The sequence below is a fragment of the Aedes aegypti genome, chromosome 2, assembly GCF_002204515.2.
Source record: "Aedes aegypti strain LVP_AGWG chromosome 2, AaegL5.0 Primary Assembly, whole genome shotgun sequence".
Taxonomy (NCBI): Eukaryota; Metazoa; Arthropoda; class Insecta; order Diptera; family Culicidae; genus Aedes; species Aedes aegypti.
In genome coordinates this window covers 321,517,076-321,537,331 of record NC_035108.1, presented here as the reverse complement: position 1 = coordinate 321,537,331, position 20,256 = coordinate 321,517,076, and the positions used below count along the sequence as shown (strand labels likewise).

At 37.4% G+C, this 20,256-nt stretch overlaps 1 protein-coding gene and 1 long non-coding RNA gene across 2 annotated transcripts; one reads left to right on the top strand and one right to left on the bottom strand.

The window, feature by feature from the left end:
• Nucleotides 1–5,032: 5,032 nt before the first annotated feature.
• Nucleotides 5,033–5,674, bottom strand: LOC110675772. The gene is made up of 2 exons (XR_002499785.1): nt 5,359–5,674; nt 5,033–5,296 (listed from the first exon to the last, which is right to left on the bottom strand). It is a non-coding gene; the product is annotated as an uncharacterized LOC110675772 (long non-coding RNA).
• A 1,665-nt stretch (nt 5,675–7,339) lies between these two features.
• On the top strand, nt 7,340–19,574 carry LOC5577220 (intraflagellar transport protein 52 homolog). Its single transcript, XM_001656273.2, has 6 exons — nt 7,340–7,829; nt 7,914–8,016; nt 18,020–18,134; nt 18,193–18,620; nt 18,683–18,931; nt 19,256–19,574. The coding sequence occupies exons 1-6, from the start codon at nt 7,687–7,689 to the stop codon at nt 19,547–19,549; spliced, it is 1,332 nt and encodes a 443-aa protein (XP_001656323.1). The 5' UTR covers nt 7,340–7,686; the 3' UTR covers nt 19,550–19,574.
• Nucleotides 19,575–20,256: the final 682 nt, after the last annotated feature.

The window sequence follows — 20,256 nt, the reverse complement described above, 5'->3', positions numbered from 1 at the left end:
ATTATCACTTCGTTGCTGGCTTTGTTTCCTGATGGCCAGGCTCAGTCAAGCTGGGCAGAGTCCGATCAACGCACCCTGGGTAGTCTCACAAAATTTTCATTCTGTGGTTCTGTTAAATTAATCCAGTTATCATTTTTGACAATCAAGAACCGAATGTGGATTTAATTTAGTGAATTCTGCGTAGCTCATGCATTCAAGATTGAATCCAGCTTCAAGTTAAACGATAAAACAATCAATTCTACTGGCAAAGGTAACTTTGTCAGGTCAGGTATGTGTTCCAGAATGCTGCTTTGAGGAACACCAGCTTTTGCAGCAAGTCTATTAGACTTGGAGCTCTGATAATTAACCTGATTTTTTTTTTAATTTTACAACTAAGCCTTCATGCCAAACACTATCGAATGCTTTTCCTATATCTAGAAGAGCAAGACCAGTAGAATAGCCTCCAGATTTGTTGGATCTAATCAAATTTATTACACGATGAGTGATCGAATGTCCATGTCGGAATTTGAACTGTTTCCAACATTTTGTGTCTGAATTGAGTATAACGTTTTTTAGTTTCTTTTTGCCGATCCTGTCATATAAATATCCTGAAGAGCACCCGTCAAATACTACTTTGCCGTTGAAATTACTTTGCGAATTATTCCATGAGCGATGTTTTGCATTAAAGTCACTAATGTCAACTTTTTTGACTATGCCAATGACCAGTCAATTTCCGAAAGTCAGTTCGAAGCAAATTAACATACTGTCCAGTGCATTGAAAACGTGAATAGGCAGCTATGAAACTATATTTACCAAGCTGTATTTCAACAAAAATACCCGAAGTTTCAAAAATGTTGGTTTCATTAGACGAAAAATTTGATGTTTTAATAAAACTCAGACTCAGTGTATGCGCCTATGAATGATGATAGCAACTCCACCACATGCTCCATTCAGTCAATTACGATAAACAAAAAAAGTTTGAGAAGTTTGATAGAGATATCGTACAAAAATCGGATTTAACTAAAACACCTTTTATCTTGGAGATATTTCGGTGACATACTTAACCCCGACGGCGCATTTTACACCTAGTTCCCTTACGTACGTAAATCAGTGCTGAAACAGTGGAACACACATTCATGTCATTGGAGTGTCAATTTGTATTAACTGGACACACGTTTTCTCTCGCGATATTCTTCTCCCGCGATCATCTCGTACTGGCTGGCTATCGACGGGTGGGAAATGCCAGACAGCTCGCTCGTCTTCCCGATTCGCACTGTCCGCAAAACTGTCCCAGATGGTGCTATAATATCGATAACGTAGTATACACTCATGTGCAAAAGTTTGGGGTCGCCCCGAAAAAACATACAAAAGTGCTCATTCAGAAGGCAATGATGTAATTTTATTTCGTAGGTATTTTGTCAAACATGTTTTTTGAATTACTAAATTATTATTTAAAGGTAGTTATTTTTCAAAAAATGCTCTTAAATACATTTCTAATTTTCTAAGCTTCAAATCAATAAAGAAAATTAAAACAGTGCGTCATTAGAACCATAGTCTTATATTTTTTGGAGAGCAATTGCGAAATTTTGGTAGTTAATCAAATGTATCGTACAAAAGGGACCATCCCTCAGTATCGTGCAAAAGTTTGGGATAACTAGAAGTTAATTAAAGCACGAAAATTCCGTCAAACCTCATACCAAATCAGTGAAGAATTGCGGTTCAAATGACGCATTTATCTAAAATTTTGGTCAATTCAATGCTACCCAAGTTTTTAGCGTAATTCAAAAAAAAAATGTCACAACTCTAAGTAAAAATTCAGTAAACCAAATTCCAAAAAAATCTTCTGTCAAAATATCTACGAAGTAAGATCAACTCGTTGCCTTCCGAATGACCCCCAACATTTCGGTTGTCGCGCGAATTTTTGTAACACGAGTAGTCGCGCGTTGTAGGGTAACTTGGTGTAATACGCCCCATCGGGATAATACGCCCCTCTTCATTTTCACGGGATCGAGGGTTCTTTCACACGTAAATATGATCACATATCTAAAATATTCGCGAAAAAATGATGTTGCGCATATAAGTTCTTTGAAAAGTATAAACAATCAATAGAAATTCTAAAAATATCGCAAATCAGGTTTTTGGTTTAAAATTTTGCTTTTGATAAGCAAGCCTCAGGGGGGATGAAGCCCATTCTTTACTATTGTACTAAATTCAAAAACTTTTACCGGAAGACGACTGCTAATGGACCCTTTTGAGATTAGCAGGTGGTGGAATTCTCCTTGGAAACATTTCTACAACGCTGTGGACCTTTTTTCTATGGGAGGGGCATATTGCCCGGGTTGTTTTGAAACGTAAACATTGGGACCGTTCACAAAAAAACATCGTGTACACTTTTTTGAAGCAACTTAGAAAGAGAAAGTTGCGTGCAGAGCATGGCCAACTAAGTAAGCAACACATTGACATAGAAAACTTTAGAAGTGATGCATTTGCTACTGCGATAGGGCAGTATTACACCTTTTTACCTTACTTTGTACAACACTCTTGGTTTTACGAATATCCCAGGAGCCTGACTACTTAGAAAGATGTCGTCTTCGGCAAAGTTGTTCGGTAGCTCAAGGGCTATAATTGATCGAGTTAGTTCAATCTTAATTGTGCCACCAGTGAGCATGAAACATTTGTTTTGCAGATCTCATCAGAATCTTGACCACTCGGCAAAGTTTTTCAGTAGCTCAAAAGTTTTCTTTATTCAATCCTTGAAGTTCGATATTAGCTAAAACAATGAGCCACGCATTAACTTTGTCGAAAATGCCAGTTTTCTAAAAGGTCATGATCCCGAAGTATCCGCAAAATAAAAGATTCATGTTCACTAGCGCCGCCTGATGGCAAAATTTAGAATCGACTAGCTCAAACAATGATAGTCCTTAACTTACTGAACAACTTTGCCGAAGATGTCATCCTTCTAAAATTAAAATTTCCATGCCCACTAGTGCCACCTAGCGGTCTGATTTCAATTTAAATAAGATACCAACAGATAACGCTTCATCTCCAGAAAAACTATACTGAAGACCCCATGTTTCGAAACCTTCTGGATTTTGAGATACATCGATTTCAAATTGTGGTCTACTCAAACCGTATATAATGCGTTCATTATTATGCGACTTCTATGTACATTTGTTGATTTTACCACATTATAAAGAGCCATACTGTGAGCAAAAACTGTTGAGTATAGTTCTTAAGATGATTCTTGAGGAATACATTTTGGTTTGGTGTCGATAGATATCTTTGTTACAAAACCATAGCATATAAATCACAACTGTTATACAAAGTGCAACAGCGTGACAGCTCGAAGGTTAAAAACTTTCAATAGTCTATTTTACGAAACGACAACACTGATGATATTGCTGTTACTCTCACCCGTTACGACACCGCGTACTGTCAAAATTTCATTCATAAAATAAGCGATCAGCTGTTCGGAAACGTCTCGTAAAATGGACTATTAGACGTGTTAATCACAGAGGTATGATCAAAACTAGGGCTGTGCAAATATCGATATTATCGATAATATCGATATTATCGGCTTGATTTTATCGATACGATATCCGATATCCAGTGTTGTGAAAAACTCAATTTCTCACAACTCACGCTTGAGATTTTTCATGCGTGAGTTGTCAATCATGCAACTCAGCAGTCAAAAAATCATGGATGAGTTGGCTCACCTTTTTAACTCATTGTCTAGTATTTTCACAGTTTACTCACACACGGCAATAATTTCTTGTTAGTCCAGTAAAATTATGTTAATCCTTTCTAACGTTAACAACAACATTTGGTTTTTACGAGTCTTTGCCGGGTTTTGCGACTGAATAATTTTTTACGGTTTGAGTTGATTGAGTTGATTTTGCGTCAAAATCTCAAGCGTGAGATTTGCGAAGCAGGTCTCTAATGAGTTTGCTCTCACGAGAGAGCGTATTGACTGAGATTTTGAGTGCGAGTCTATCAACACTGCCGATATCTCTCGACACGATATTTTCCGATATCGATAAAATTATTGTCTGTCCGATAATCAGGACAACATTCATTGATTTTGTTAAAACTAGTCAAACGGAATTTCAGATATCCGCTGAACATAACATACCATAACTTCAAAACTCAGATAATTGATTCCACAATGCAACAGTTGGTGTCAAATGAGCCCAAAATAGTCGATGTTGTTTAAAAATCCCATCATTTAAAAATATCGGATATCGGTTCGATACCGATAATGTCAAATCCGATATATCGCCGATACCGATATTGAAACATTGAAATATCGCCGATACCGATAAATCGTCATTGTGCACAGCCCTAATCAAAACACTTTCGTATATTTTTTAAGGCTAAGTAGCCCGTCATTCGTTTTGGCAACAATAATGACTTTTCAGCTTGCATTTCAAAGTGATAAAACTCAGTATTGATAGTTTATATAGATTTGAAAAAGTATCACTGAATTTGCTTACATGCATAAAGTATGCTGACACTTTTACAGCTGTGTCAGTGCAAAACCAACTGATTTTCTTTGATTCGAAATCGTGAGATGAATTAGCAACAATCATCAACGACGCGTACAAATTTCAATGACGGCCTACTTCGCCTTAAAGGGTGACCCCAAACTTTTGCACGATGGTGCATCATTTCAACAGTGCCGTTTGTCTTTCTCGTGTGCGGGAATCAGTGAGAGCATAACAGGGTGCATTGAGTCGACTGTGGTGAGGCCGAAGGGGGGGAAGGTAGTCAACCATCTGCCCTGGGTGCAGAACCCCAACACGCTAACATTAAAGTACCCTTCAAATGAGTTCCATGTACCCATTTTCGAGAAAAGTGGTTTAACTCATTAAAAGAGTAAAGTCGCTTTACCCATTAATGAGTATCCTCTTCGAACTTCAAATAATGGGTATTTTTCACTCTTGGTTTTCAAAACAAAAAATGGGTAGTAAAACCTCACTTTTTATGAATGCTGCCGCAGATTGAGCTTTTTTCAAGATTCAAGGAAAAGACCAGGAAAAAGTATAAAACATTATTAAAAACTTATAACACAATGTAATATATTTATCATTCATATACAAATTATACGATACGTTTCTCTTCCTGGAAGTTCACAAACACACTGGGCCATGCTATTGAAGATGCTGGTTTACTTTGTCTGCGCCAAATCATTCTCCTTGGAGCCGGCCCAACCCACTTATTCCACGGGTACACAGCCGTCCGTGTCCGTGTCCGCTATAGCGGACAATAAGAATATTCTATAGGGTTACTACACGCTTCCAAAGGGATGTTAAAATGTCTGAAACAAAGAACCGAATTGTGAAGATCGTCATTCCAAAAGAAAATACCGGCATTACTTACGTGTCTGTATGTGTCGATGGTTAGTTTTTTACGTTATATTTTAGAGGCAGTACTAATATTATATATATTAAACTATTTACTCGGAGATTTTTACATTGAAAATCAACTTATCATTAATACCGGATAGCAGCGAGGGAAAACACAAACAATGGAGGTTATGATGGCACCAAACTAGCATGTGCACTAATTACTCATTATTTTTACGAGAGATGATACTTTAAAATGGGGCTTATATACCCTTTTTCATGTCATTGAAAAATACCCTTCTTCTGACATTTCCATACTGATTAAAAAAATGGGTACATGGAACTCATTTAGAGGGTACTTTAATATTAGCGTGAAGGACCTCGCGTACGATACACGTACGGAGAGATGCGAATGAAATATTTCGTTTCGAATGGCGTTTGACACTTGTTTATGGATATGCAATTTATGTGTAAATTATATTTCGATCTTAGATAAGCACAACCAAGGTGGAAAAAAAAAAAACGATTTTTTTATTTCTTTTGGGTGCTGTATTTACAATTATGAGTTTTAATTTAAGAGGACTTTTTAAATCATTAATTATTAAAAAAGTCTTCTCATAGAGAAAAATCTGGTATTCGTGATCAAACGTCAACATCCCACCGCAAAATCGCTAGTGTTTGGAGGTGATTTTAACCTCCAAATTGCCAAATAACCTCCAAAACATCACCTCCAAGTTAGTTCTAATAACCTCCGTTATATGAAATATGGTGGCGCGTCGATCGTCGCAAGTTTAACGTTAAACAGTCAATAGTTTCTGAAGGAATTCCTGAACAAGCACCATCCTTCAATTGATTAATAAACCTTTCAGGGTAAAATATAAACCTCTAGCTGAATATTGATCATGTTTGAGCTTCTATTCGACAATTTCTAACCAACACGGTAAATGCTGATCAAAAAATGCATAAACGCCCTACTTCGTTACTGTTCAGTACTGATCTATCTTGAGTTCTGACAGCCTTTTTTATAGCATAATGAGAAAGTTTTTGGCAATTATGGCAAAGAGTAAATTTGTTTTCAGGCGTTATTATTAATTAAAAGCGTCGTCCACAAATAACGTAACACTCGAAGGAGAGAGGGGGTAGGCTTAAGCGTTACGACTCATACAAATTTAAAAAAAAAAAGCTTTTATACAAAAAGCGCTACGGAGAGGGAGGAGAGTCGAAAATTACCAACTTAAGCGTTACGTAATAAATGGATGTGAGGCAGCAAACAGAGTAAGATCACGCGAACAGACGAATGACCTTCGGGTTAAAGTATGGGTTGAAACATGATTTAAAGAATAAAATTCCGTTAATCAAACAACAACAACGACGAATCTTTTTGTATAGTTATATTTTAATAATTATTTCAATTTATTTGTTTATAGAATATTAAAAATAATTAATTATAAAATTAAATTACTTTCTTCGACAAATTATAACTTCAGCTTCTAGCAAATGTTTTATTCAGCTGTCATTACCATTATTAAACAATAATTAAACATGCATGCTTATTTGTGTCTATGAATTGGTAGTTAGGAATGCATGCGTCATCTTTGATGATCTGTTGAAAATATATTTTCGATAATTTACGAGCAAATGGTGCACCTAACGCATCCATCAGTATCCATTTCAAACTTAATGCTTAAAAATAAAAAATCTAAACTTAAACCTTGCATTGACAATCGGGGGGAATTTTTACCATCTGGTTGTCGATGTTCTCCATCCGACGAACGATAAGCAATAACGTACGGCATCGTCCCGAAAAAAATCAGGTCTGGGATAAGATTACCAGAAATTCCAGTAAGCATTTTAGCATCATGTTTTTTAATGCATCTTTAGGATTGTCATGTGTGACGGTTGAACTTGTTGGAGTATTAGAAGGCGCCATCAGAAGCAGAGTTTCAGAGCGCATGTCGTGTCACACGTGCAACCATAGTAACCGATCCAAGCAACACAAAAAAAACTATCCCCTTTGGGTTGCTTTGTTTTGTCCACTTCAGATTATTTCGTGAGTCCTCGTGAGTCCTCTGGCCTACTTTGATTGTCCGAGAACAACGTGAATTTGTAAAGTCACAGAATTTATCAAAAGTTGCTCTAATTTGCAGCCTCAATCAGGCGCCAAATTCTAGAGTTTCATTCACGCGTGGCCCCTATTTGCCGCTCGCGTGTCCCATGCTAGGCAGGAACACTCGTCGGTGTAAGGTTTCGGTTCCCGGAATGTTAAGCGATTAACAACTCAATTTCTCGGTATCGGTCATTACGCACCTTGGCGGATTTTGGGCGGCGGTGGAGGACCAAAAGCAAATTCGTCGCTATTTGAATGGTGAAAAGGGCCACCTCCGCGGTTGAAGACATGAATAACGTAAATGTGGTTTTCAACGTGTCGAAAAATGAGCTCTTCAAGCTACCGGACAATTATAAAACACTGCATCGGAAGTTGAAAGTTAGCTACAGGGTTGAAAGGTGAACATTTTTTTCTTTCAAAACGTCTTTTTAACTAAATTTGCTTACCGTTACTAACATCAATTCTTGACCTGTATATTTTAGCAATAAAAATGATATCACACCGGAGATCTTGAAAGGAGCTTCGGTATTTGTGTTAGCTGGTCCACAGGAAAAATTCACTGAGACGGAGTTTCAATATCTTAAGGTAAGGCTTTAGATATTATTTCATTTGGCCAATTTAGTAGATCCTCTCTCATCGTGACAACATGTCTACTTGAAGGTTTCAAATAAAAAGCGTTTGGTTTATGTGGGAATATTATTAGTTGAGTTTTAGAAGCATTAGGAGAAATCTTCCAATTTGCCAGTGTGAAGAAAAAATATCCAAACTTGTTTGTAATCTGCTACAGATGACACACTGTTGTCGTCCTTTAGCATAGCACCTGTTTCATTCGCTAACAAAGACTGATTTTTTGACATCCCTCAGCTAACTTAGGTAAGACAGATGTGAAAATATTGCATAATATTGGTCCCAAAATGCTGCTTCGAAGAACACCAGCTCTTAAAGGAAGTTTGTCAGACATAGAGTTCTGACAATTACTTCGAAGTGTACGATTTGACAGATAACGTTGAGTTATTCTAACAATGTATATTGGAAATTTAAAGTTTTTTTTTATTTTACAACCAAGCCTTCATGACAAAAACTGTCGAATACTTTACCTATATCTAGATGTGCAAGAGCAGTAGAATTACCTTCATATTTGTTGGAAAGAGTAAAATTTGCTACATGCAATATTTGATGAGATTCAGTAATTTCTCCAGAGACTAATAAAAAAAATCCATCAGGAATTTAACGCTCAACGCTCCGTCATCGTAATCATCGTCATCATCGAAACTTCAAATGCAGTTTTTTCTATTCAAAACTAAAAAATATTCTATGAAAATGTGTTCACTGTATTTCGGTTAAGGAGTAGAATACAGTGAACACATTTGCATGTACATTTTCTTGATTTTGAACGAAAAGACTGCTTTTGAAAATTGCAAAATCAATGACGTATGCCCCCTTAACCCGATGTAACCTTTCTGGCTTCTGGAGTTTTTTTTTCAGGTATTTATCTTGAAATTGTACTCGTTGTTCCTCCAAGGACTTTTAAGAATTTTCTTCCATGGCGTCTTCAGGAACTCTTCCAAGGGATTCTACTCTGACTTCCTCCAAAAATATCTCAAGGTTTACTCCAGAATTACTTCAGTAGTTCCTCCAAAAATACCATTAGAAACACATCTAGAATCCCCTAAAATTCTTTATAGATGTTCTCTAAATTTTCTCTAGGGGTCATCTATAAACTACGTCACACTCTAAAGAGGGAGAGAAGATTTAGGAAAATTTATATACATTGTACTGAAGGGGCTCATGCAGAATGAATAAGTGGAGAATTTAAGGAGGAATTTTCTAGATGAAATTTCTAAAGAATTCATCGAAGAATCCCTGAAGGAATTTGTTAATGAGCATTGGAGAAATTCCTGTTGGAATCTCGAAAGAGTTCATGAAGCATACATTGGAGATATTGGCGGGAAACACTGAAAAATTTGTTCCACTTAGAAACAATAAGGATTCTTTAGTGAATTTCCAAAACCCATACAAGTTTTTCTTAAAAGACCAGAATTCATGCATCTATATTCGGAAAATGTCTTGCAAAACTCACTGAATAAATCCCAGCAACGATTTAGGAATGAATCAGTGGAGGTATTTCTGAAACATCACTGGAAAAATTACTGGATGAATTAATTCCTAAACAAATCCCTGGAGGAATTACCTCAACGAAGTCCTCATACAAAAATCTCCAGGAGCTGATCCAAGAATTCTACCGAGGTCCCACCGATGTGTCTTACAGGATTTCTTCCAGGATTGTTGCAGGAATTCATCCGGTGATTTGCTGCAGGAATTCCTCCGAGGATTTCATCCAGGAATTTCCTCCAGCAAACCCTACGGGATTTCCATCAGAAATTTCCCCGTGGATTTCGTCCAGAAATTCCTGCGGGGATTTCCTCCATAAAATCCTTATTGGATGTTCACCAGGAATTCCTCCGTAGATTTTCCACAGAAACTCCTCCGGGGATTTCGTCTAGGCAATCTTCCAGAAGTTGTTCCTGAAGTTTTTTCTAGAAATTCTTCCGGGGATTTACTCCAGGAATTCCTTCGGAGGTTTCTCCCAGGAACATCTCTTGAGGTTTGCACAAGGAATTTCTTGGATTTGGTTCAGGAATTTCCTTCAGAAATTCCTCCGGAAATTTTTCACAAGAATTCCTCCACGGATTTCCTTCAGAGTTTCTCCCGAGATTTCCCTCCACTAGAAGTAGCTTCGGAGTTTCTCCAGGAATTTCTTTAGGTGTTCTCTATAAATTCCTCCAAAGTTCCTTTTGGAATTCTTTCAGAACTTTTGCTGAAAATTTCTTCGAATCTTCACCGGGAATTCCTTCAGAGTTCCTCCGGAAATTCTAATTCTGACGGGAATTCCTTCGGATTTGCTTCATGGATTCTCCAGGAATTCTTTCAGAGTTCCTCCAGAAATTCTTCGGATTTCCTTCTGAAATTCCTCGGAGCTTCTGCACGATTTTCTCTAGAGTTTCTCCGGGCCTTTCTACATAGTTCTATCAGGAATTTCTCCGGAGTCTCTGTACAAATTATTCAGCGATTCCTCCAGCAATTCCTTCGGACTCCCTGCAGGAATTCTTTTGGAGGTTAGCATTAGCATTGAGCATTTCGCACAAATTCGTAGGTGGTATAGGACTGCAGTCCTAGACCATTGTATGAGGGTTGCCTCCTTCCCGTCCGTTACCAAAGTCGGAAATTTGGGACTAACCTTTTACTCTTATACAAGATTGACGCATCCTCCAATAATCGAGAGCTGTCCTGGCCACGTCCTTGCGAAAGCTGGGGAATGGGAAAGGATGATTGATCGAACACCTACTTAAGAAAGATGCAGAGAACTCTACGACCTCTCATAGGTGTTACGGGATGTTGTGGAATGTTGATGGAAAGGGTAGTGCCATATGATACGTTCGGTAAACGTTCTGGCCGACAAATGGTTAATATTTACGCATTGTGATCATGCGCTGCTAATCAGAACAAACTCACCAAATTCCTTTTTCGAAAATCCTCTAATAATGAACAATACACGCAAAAAAAATGTACGGTAAAACTACCATTTTAGGGGGTTAACTTAAGCGCTCGCACCGGCAATTTTCAGCAGACCAGAAATGCGCTTGATTGACCATGTCTGTAGTTGGAATCAGATTGTTGTAAATTATTTCTGTGAAATGAATCAGTGATGCGGTGGGGTGTACCGTAAAAATAGTAAATTGGTCTAAATTTCCATGGTAGTTTTAATAATGGGCGTAGTCAGCTAAAATAGTTATTTTTACCACAGATTTTTTTCCCGTGTAGCGTGACCTGTAACTCAGCACTGCCCATCAAAATGCACGCACCGCACGAAAAATTGACAAAAACCGCAGTTCATAATCCATCTCGAACCGAGCATCCACGAACATTCAATTTTAGAATCAACACTCTTAACACACACAGGCAATAAAAAAAACGAGTCACGCGAAACGATTTCAATTGCTGGAGCTATCGCAGATCACTCTCGAGCAAAACGCAAACGTGGAACCCCCTGCAGGAATTCTTTCGGAGATTCTTCAAAAACTTGGAGTCCTCCATGGAATTTCTACGGAGTTTCTCCGGGAATTATTTTTGAACTCCACCGGGAACTCCATCGGATACCCACCTGTTTTTTTTTCGGAATTCCTCTAGGAATTCTTCAGAACTCCTTTGGTAATTCCTCGGAGCTCCTTCAGGATTCCATCAGGAGTTACATTGAAAAATTCCCTCCGGGGATTTCTCTAAATTCCTCCGGGAATCCATGTGTAATTCCTCCGGAGCTCCTCCAGGATTTTTTTTAATTACTTCCAGATTACTTCTTCTCCACTTCCGGCAAATTCCTCTAGATTTCATCCAGAAATTTTCTCGGAACGTCCTCCGGATTTCCACCGGGATTTCTTTCAAAGTTCTTCTAGAAATTCCTTTGAAGTTCCTCCATCGATTGCTCTGGATTTCAACCAGTAATTCCTGGCAAGTTCCTTCGGAGCTCTATCAAAAATCCATAAGGAAATACTTTTTAGCACGAAATATCGGAGCAATTCACTGTAGTGATAATGATGCATGTGGAAAATTATTTATGATTTAATTGAAACATTTTGTGTATGAATTTATTTGAGAGTGTATTATTGCTAGAATGTCTCGCCGTTAAGCTTCGGTTACAACGAGCTTTCACTTTTTGGCTAGAGGCAAGCTAGTCGTGTAGATGTAAGAGCTTGTTACTTTCACACGCATACTCGTGTTTGCCGTGTAAGAAAATGAGATGGAATGTGCATAACCACCGTTATGTCAATGTATTTGTATGATTTCTTCGCGTCTTCGTCAGCGGTTGAAGTTGAGGCTGGCCGGTTGAAGAAACTGGGTATTCTGTGATCGATTTTCTTGGCGAATGGATGTACTGTCCATCGTTCGCAAAAGATTCGGCTGGGATCGGTTACTACAATGGCGCAGTCGGTAGTGCTCGGACATTATATTCGTAACGTGAGATCTTTTTTTTAAGCGTAAGTATTTTGTCGTGTAAGGAAATAGAGAGGCGCAGAAAAATATCAGAAAAATTAAGTGTTGTGATAAAGCAAATCGGAATTCCAGTAGGCACACTATGGCTTTGAGGTAGTGAGTAGGCTGAGAATGATCCGAAATTGAAAAAAAAGGAAAACTGATGTGAAAGCAAAATAAATGGAGTTCCAGTAGGCTCATCGGATGATGAGTAGACTGTGAATGGTCCTAGATTGAATAATAAAAAAAAAAGACGATGTGAAACGGAGTTCCAGTAGGCTCATCAGTTGGTGAGTAGGCTGTGAATGGTCCGAGATTAAAAATCAATAAAAAAAAAAGGAATTCCAGTAGGCTCATCCGAATGGTGGGTAGGCTGAGAATGGTCCGAAAAACAAAACAAAAAAAATGAATTTGGCTTTAATGTGGATATGTTTTGAAATAAATTGGAAAAAATGCCGGATTGGATTGATTTCAAATTGGATATGTATTGGATTTGTATTAGATTGGTTTCGGATTGAATTGGGAAAATTGCTAGAATGGATTTATTTCAAATTGGATATGGATTGAATTTGGATTATATTTTGATCGTATTTGGATGATGATTAGAATTTGGATTGGATTATCATGTATCTAAAGTGGATTGAATTCATTTTGTTTTATTGTATTTTAATTGAGTTTTGATTCTACTTGGATTTAATTCGGAATGGATTTGGATTTGAATTGTACTTAGTTCATGTTTGACTCGGATTTGAATGAATTTGGTTTAGATATGGATTTATATTAAACTTGTAATAAAATTGGATTGCATTTAATTTTGATTGTATTTGAATTGAGTTTGGATTCTACTTGATTTCTATTCGGAATGGATTTGGATTGGTTTTGAATTGTATCGACATTATATTGAACTCAGATTCGATTTGGATTGGATTTGAATGTATTTGGTTTGGATATGGATTGTATTAGTTTTGGATTGGTTTTATATTGTACTTGTATCTAAATTGGAATTGAATTCAATTTTGATGGTATTTGAATTCAGTTTAGATTCGACTTGGATTCGATTCGGAATTGGTTTGGGTAGGATTTGAAAAGTATGGGATTCAATTCGGATTTGGATTAAATTTGAATGAATTTGATTTGGATATGGATTGGATTAGTTTTGAATTAAGTTTTGCATAGAAGTTGAATTGGGTTTTGATTATATTTTGATTGGATTTCAATGGTGATTGAATTTGGACAAGATTTGGATTGCAGTTGAATTCGGATTGTATTTAGATTGAATTGCATTCGGATTAGATTTGGATTGGATTCGGAATTAATTTGATTTGGATATGAATTGTATTAGTTTTGGATTTGCACAGGATTATAATTGGATTTTAATAAGATTTGTTTTGGCTTTTGATTGCATTTGAATTTTGAATGGATTGGGTTTGGATTATATTTTGATTGCAAAAGGATTTAAATTTTATTTCAATTGGATTGGATGTAGATTTGATAGAATTTGAATAAGATTTTGGATTGATTTTTAATTTGGATTAAATTTGATCTAGTATAATATTTTGGTTGGATTCAATTTGTATTTGATTTTGGTTGGATTTGGATTAGATGTAAATAGGATTTGAATCAAATTTAGATTGAAGTTGAATTGAATGTGTTTTTTTATGCACTGCATAACACTTTACTTTGATTTGAAAATTTTCATATGTTTTTGAGCAGGTTTTAAAAGTTAGAGTAGAGAAAAGGGAGAATGTAGTGATAATGATGCATGTGGAAAATTATTTATGATTTAATTGAAACATTTTGTGTATGAATTTATTTGAGAGTGTATTATTGCTAGAATGTCTCGCCGTTAAGCTTCGGTTACAACGAGCTTTCACTTTTTGGCTAGAGGCAAGCTAGTCGTGTAGATGTAAGAGCTTGTTACTTTCACACGCATACTCGTGTTTGCCGTGTGTAGAAGAAAATGAGATGGAATGTGCATAACCACCGTTATGTCAATGTATTTGTATGATTTCTTCGCGTCTTCGTCAGCGGTTGAAGTTGAGGCTGGCCGGTTGAAGAAACTGGGTATTCTGTGATCGATTTTCTTGGCGAATGGATGTACTGTCCATCGTTCGCAAAAGATTCGGCTGGGATCGGTTACTACATTCACAAACAACCTTAAAAAAATCACTCGATCAATCTCTGAAAGAATTTCTGGCTTGAACTCTGGAGTAATTTCTGTAAGACTTCTGAAGAAATAATGTGAAGAAAAAACCGGAGCTATCTCTTGAGACATTTCTTAAGTAATTTAAGGAAGACACTCTGAAAGTATTGCTGGAAGCATGTCTAAAGTAACCCTGGAATAATGCCTGTATGAATGTTTTGAAGAAATTTCATAGTTATTCACGGAGAAATTTCTGATGTAATTTCTGGAGAGTCCTAGGAAGAATGAATGGAAGTATACCTTGAAAAATACATGTTTGTTTACCAGTTCGGATTTTTCTCCCTGAAACAACCACTGTCTCTGGTTCCTGCTCATTTGAGGCAAGTGAAAACAGGACAATCGCTGCTTTTGTAAACAATATTTTTTCCTATGGAAAACTTGATCTCCACTTCATAAGTGAAGGTACAAAAGTTAAGAATTATTTAAGAAACAAGGCGACCATCAGGCGATTCATTATTTATCTCAGGAATCCTTTGGCGGCATCCACAAATTACGTAACGCTCTAGGGGGAGGGGGGGAGTAGGCTCAAGAGTTACGGCTCATACAGAAATTCGAAAATTTTCATACAAAAAGCGTTACGGAGGGGGGGAGGGGGTCAAAAATTTCCAATTTTAGTGTTACGTAATAAATGAATGCCGCCTTTAGGTATTTCTCAATAAATTCGTCCACAGGAGCTCTTCCAGGCATTCTGCCAAAGATCTTCCGATGTATCTTACAGGATTTCCACCAGGAATTCATGGATTTCCACCAGAAATTCCTCCATGGATTTCCACCAGGAATTCATGTTTGAATTTCCTCCGGGGATATTTACATCAGAAATTTCTACGTAGATTTCGTCCATAAATGCCTCCGGGAATACCGTCCTGAAAATCCTTTTAGGATTTTTACCAGAAATTCCTTCGTGGATTTCCCTCAAGAATACCTCTGGGGATTTACTGCAGAAATTCCTCCGGGAATCCCTCTGGGGATTTGCTCTAAACATTATTGTAGAGATTTCCTCCAGGAATTTCTTTGGGGATTTTCCCGAGGAATTCCTTCTGGGTATTCCTTCAGAAATTCTTTCGGAGATTTCCATCAGGTATTCCTCTGGAGATTTCATCTAGCAATCCCTCCGGGGATTAACTCCACGAATTCTTCCGGAGTTTTCCTCCAGGAATTTCTCCGGGATATCTCTACAGCAATTTCTCCATAACTCCTCCGTGGATTTTATCAAGGGATCTCCAAGAATTCTTCGGGAGATCGCGATGTTCAAGATTTTCTGTCAAAACGGACAGTCTCCTTTCTTTGCGATTTGGATAGAAACTTTGGTTACCTTAATGGAGTTCTTGATCTTCTGTCTAAACCCTCCAATTTCAGAACAACTGACCACACTTGAATCAAAGAGTTCGGAAAATTTATCTAAAGCATCGACCTAATTACTTGATCAATTTCGATGCAGTTATCATCATTAACCATTTCATCCTTGGAAAGAAGTGCGCATTCCAGAGAAACGTCATTTCTTCCATTTTCGCCACGTTTAGTGACAGTTTTAAAACTCATTTTTTTGTAGAGGAAGTTGTGAATTAATAGATTCAACCCTCCTTTTGTTTGTGGTTGCAATCATATTCAATGAGTATATATACATATAAGTGTCCATCCAAGAGGTTTTTTTTTTCAAAGACGGTTTCCAAAATGGATTATCACCGCTAGCTTTTGCTAACGGGTCCAACAAAAAATCGATGGGGCGAAAATTTGTAAAACTGAATCTGGTGGGCGATAAAGCGGTAGGGGGCGAAAATAATGGGAACAATTCAGAAACAAAAATATACTCAACGTTTGTAAGAGACACTCATTTAATGGAAACATATACATCTGAAGAATAATTGATTTGACACCTAACCTGCCCTTCTACGTTTACTTGTCCCATGTTTTATATAAACCTTATTGACCGTGGGACAAATATGCGTAGAACGGCAGTTAAACTATTTCATCTGTACTTATATGTACCTCTGAACGTGCGCGTTTTTAAGCCGAAGTAGGCCGTCATTGAAATTTGTACGCGTCGTTGATGATTGTTGCTAATTCATTTCACGATTTCGAATCAAAGAAAATCAGTTGGTTTTGCACTGACACAGCTGAAAAAGTATCAGCATACCTTATGCATGTAAGCACGTACAGTGATACTTTTTCAAGTCAATATAAACTATCAAGACTGAGTTTTATCACTTTGAAATGCAAGCTGAAAAGTCATCATTGTTGCCAAAACGAATGATGGGCTACTTGGCCTTAATCACTTAACTTAAAAATAGGGCTGAGTTACATCAAATTGGGTCCTAAAATTTTTAATGAAATCTTGTTTTTATTCAATAACACGAAACAGCATTTTACTGCAACTACTTTAGCAAAATTTCCCGCTGAAATAACGGCTATATCATGTTTAAACTTTAATTTAAAAATTGGGTCCATAAATGAACCTTGACACTTAAGATCATGTTTGACGTTCGCTTAGTCGACAAAAACACCACAGGGGTTTTAGTTTTACCACTGGGGTTGTTCCTATCTGACATTTCGGAAGGGACACGGAAAACAAAATACACCCAAAATTTGAGTTTAAGCCAAGGAGTGTGACAAAATCTAAAAAAAATGTTTTTTGGACTCAAACCAACGGAAAACATTAGAAAATTAAGTAAACATGTGTTATTGGCCTAAAATTAAGCGTTTGGCACTAAAATTGGGACAGGGCTTTAGGACCCTATTGCATGCAACAAGGGCTTTGAAAAAAAAAATCTAAATTGCACTGAATAAAAATAAAACATTTTTATAACTTTTTAGTTCAGTGAATGAAGAGTTTTAAACTAGTCTGGGTTTATTATATATTTTTTACATTTTGTATGTCGATTGGTATGTTTCCAGAACAGCCAAAACTGTATTACCTTATATTTCGTAAATTAATTTCAACTACTTACATTAAAATCGAAGAAGTAAAAAACTGTTTCGGTGATTGCACACATTTGCAGGATAATAGGTTTGTTAAAACAAAATAAATCATTCATATGATAGATATTGCATGACTTTTCATGGATATACAAACAGAAAACGTTCTTTTTGAGGTATTTTAATTGGAGCATCATGATTGACTACTACACCCTTTAAGTTTGTCAAATTTTTGTTATACTTACGAAGAGATATTGATTAAAACTTCAACGTTAGTTTATCGCTTAATGCAACCATTTAAATTTCACATCATGGGGGCGATTCCAAAAAATGTTGGTCTCAAGGGGGCGAAAGTCCAAAAAGTTTGGGAAACATTGCTCTAGATATTTCAAAAATTTCCGTCAGCAGGTGAAAGCCATTGAAGCTATTCTAATTTTATTATAGGACTATATCTCAGAAGGTGGACGACTTTTGCTTCTACTAGGTGAAGGTGGCGAAATTAATTTTAATACAAATGTGAATTTTCTCCTTGAAGACTATGGAATGACAATCAACAGCGGTTAGTATTGGTATAAACTACTTCAAATTATTCGTGAAATTTGAGTGTTCTTTTTCAGATGCGGTTGTTCGACCTCAGTACTACAAATATTTTCATCCAAAAGAGGCCTTGATCAGCGGAGGTATCGCCAGTGATACCATGAACAACTCTCTTCTAGAATTTAGTAAAAGTATCCTGACTGCATTTGATTTTATGGACAACAAATACAAAGTAGAATTTGTTTATCCTTTTGGAGCAACTATGAACATCATTCAACCATCCAATGTCCTGCTGACTACAGGGCCTGTCGTGTATCCTTTCAATCGTCCACTCGCAGGATATTATCAAAACGAGGCTAATGGCAAACTAATAGCCATCGGATCCGGCCATATGTTTCAAGATAAGTACATAACCAACGAAATCAACACGGCCATATGGGACAGCATCTTCGGCTTGATCCTCGAAGACAATTTCAAATTCAAATCATCGGATTTCAATGATCTGGAGGTACCCCTTGTAGGACAGCCAATCACGACATAATAACTTACTCACGATCGTCCCATCCGCAGATTAATGACTACGCAATCATCCCCGATACGATCTATCTGGCCGAGCAGCCGAAGATCTGCCTGATGGATTCGCTCGACTACGACATCCCGGCCGACTTCAAGAAGCTATTCGATATGGGCCTGCATTCGATCAACAACGATTTGCTGCGCGATGTTATCAATACCTATGAAAAGTTGGACGTGCAATATGAACCGCTCAAGATCATCAAGCCGCAGTTCGAGATCCCATTACCGCCGCTGCAGCTTGCGGTTAGAAGCTTGAATCACAGACAAGCAGACGTACAACTGACGAAATTTCCATCGACCATTCATTTAACGATCATTTGATATTCAGTCTGTTCCAAAACTTACAGAGACGCATTGTTTTTCTTAATGTTTGACGTTTCGGACTACCGCCATCTACAGTTCTTGTTGCACAAAACAGTATATCTTGCAACATCCTCACCAGATGATAATGGGGAAAAGTGGGCGATGGATTTTAATGAAATTACGTCTAATGTTACGTCTGTTTGTCTGTGCTTAAATATTGCTAGGATGGTAGGAGCGAAGGTTAATCGGTCCGTTACTTTTCAGGTTTTTCAACCGATATTCAGCGATCTGTCGGCGCCTCCGTTAGAGCTGTTTGATCTGGATGAGGCCTTCAGCTCGGAGAAAGCGCAGATCACGCAGCTCACCAATAAGTGCCTATCGCCGGCCTTGGAAGGGAACAATCGGAGAGCGGTGGACGAGAAAGAACTGGGCTACTTCATACAGGAATGTGGGCGTATTTTGAAGGTTTGCCAGGACGATCAACGCATGACGGCCAAGGAGATTTTGAATTCGATCAGTGTGAAGGTGGCTCACTATAAGAAACTTGATAAAGAATAAAGTGTGAATTTTGGGTCCACCCTAAGTTTAAACTTTCAGAATCAATGTCTTCTTCTTATTACAGTCAAATCTCCTTTAATCGATAATGCGTACCTCGATATCAAGTTGATTAACCATAGTAATAGCACAGACAAACAGACGTAACACTGCCAGAATTTTCATCGACCACTCATTTATAGATCATTTTAAATTCGCTATGTTACAAATCTCACAACCAGAGGCGCGCGCATCGTTTTTCTTCGCGTTTGACGTTTCACACTACCGCCACCTGCTGGTCTTGTTGCACGAAACACTTTATCGTGCAACATGCTCACCAGATAATGATGGTGTAAACTGGGCAATGGATTTTGAAGAAATTTGTTCTAACTGTTACGTCTGTTTGTCTGTGGTAATAGTTGGTTTTCATAATAGAAATATTAGTAGTAGAACGCTAATGGCGCTGTTCTCACAAAACTTAATTAGTTTATTATCACCTTTAAATATATCTTTTCATGGTTTGTTCGATGCCATGTTGTAGTGGATGATTTTAAAATTTATTTGACACTTTGAGGACCGGTACTCAAGCTGTCAGCGCGTGGCAAACTAGATGTTGGTAACACGAACAGTAGCGACATTAGCATCACAGACAAACAGACGTAACAGCTGGAATAATTATCAATTTAAAATATAGTCACGTGAAGATTTACGCCCAATGCTAAAATACTTAA

Coding starts and splice junctions, on each gene's coding strand:
- LOC5577220 (XM_001656273.2), top strand. CDS start 7,687: ATGGTGAAAAGGGCCACCTCCGCGGTTGAAGACATGAATAACGTAAAT. Junction 18,135..18,192: donor TGGAATGACAATCAACAGCG/GTTAGTATTGGT, acceptor GTTCTTTTTCAG/ATGCGGTTGTTCGACCTCAG. Junction 18,932..19,255: donor TACCGCCGCTGCAGCTTGCG/GTTAGAAGCTTG, acceptor GTTACTTTTCAG/GTTTTTCAACCGATATTCAG.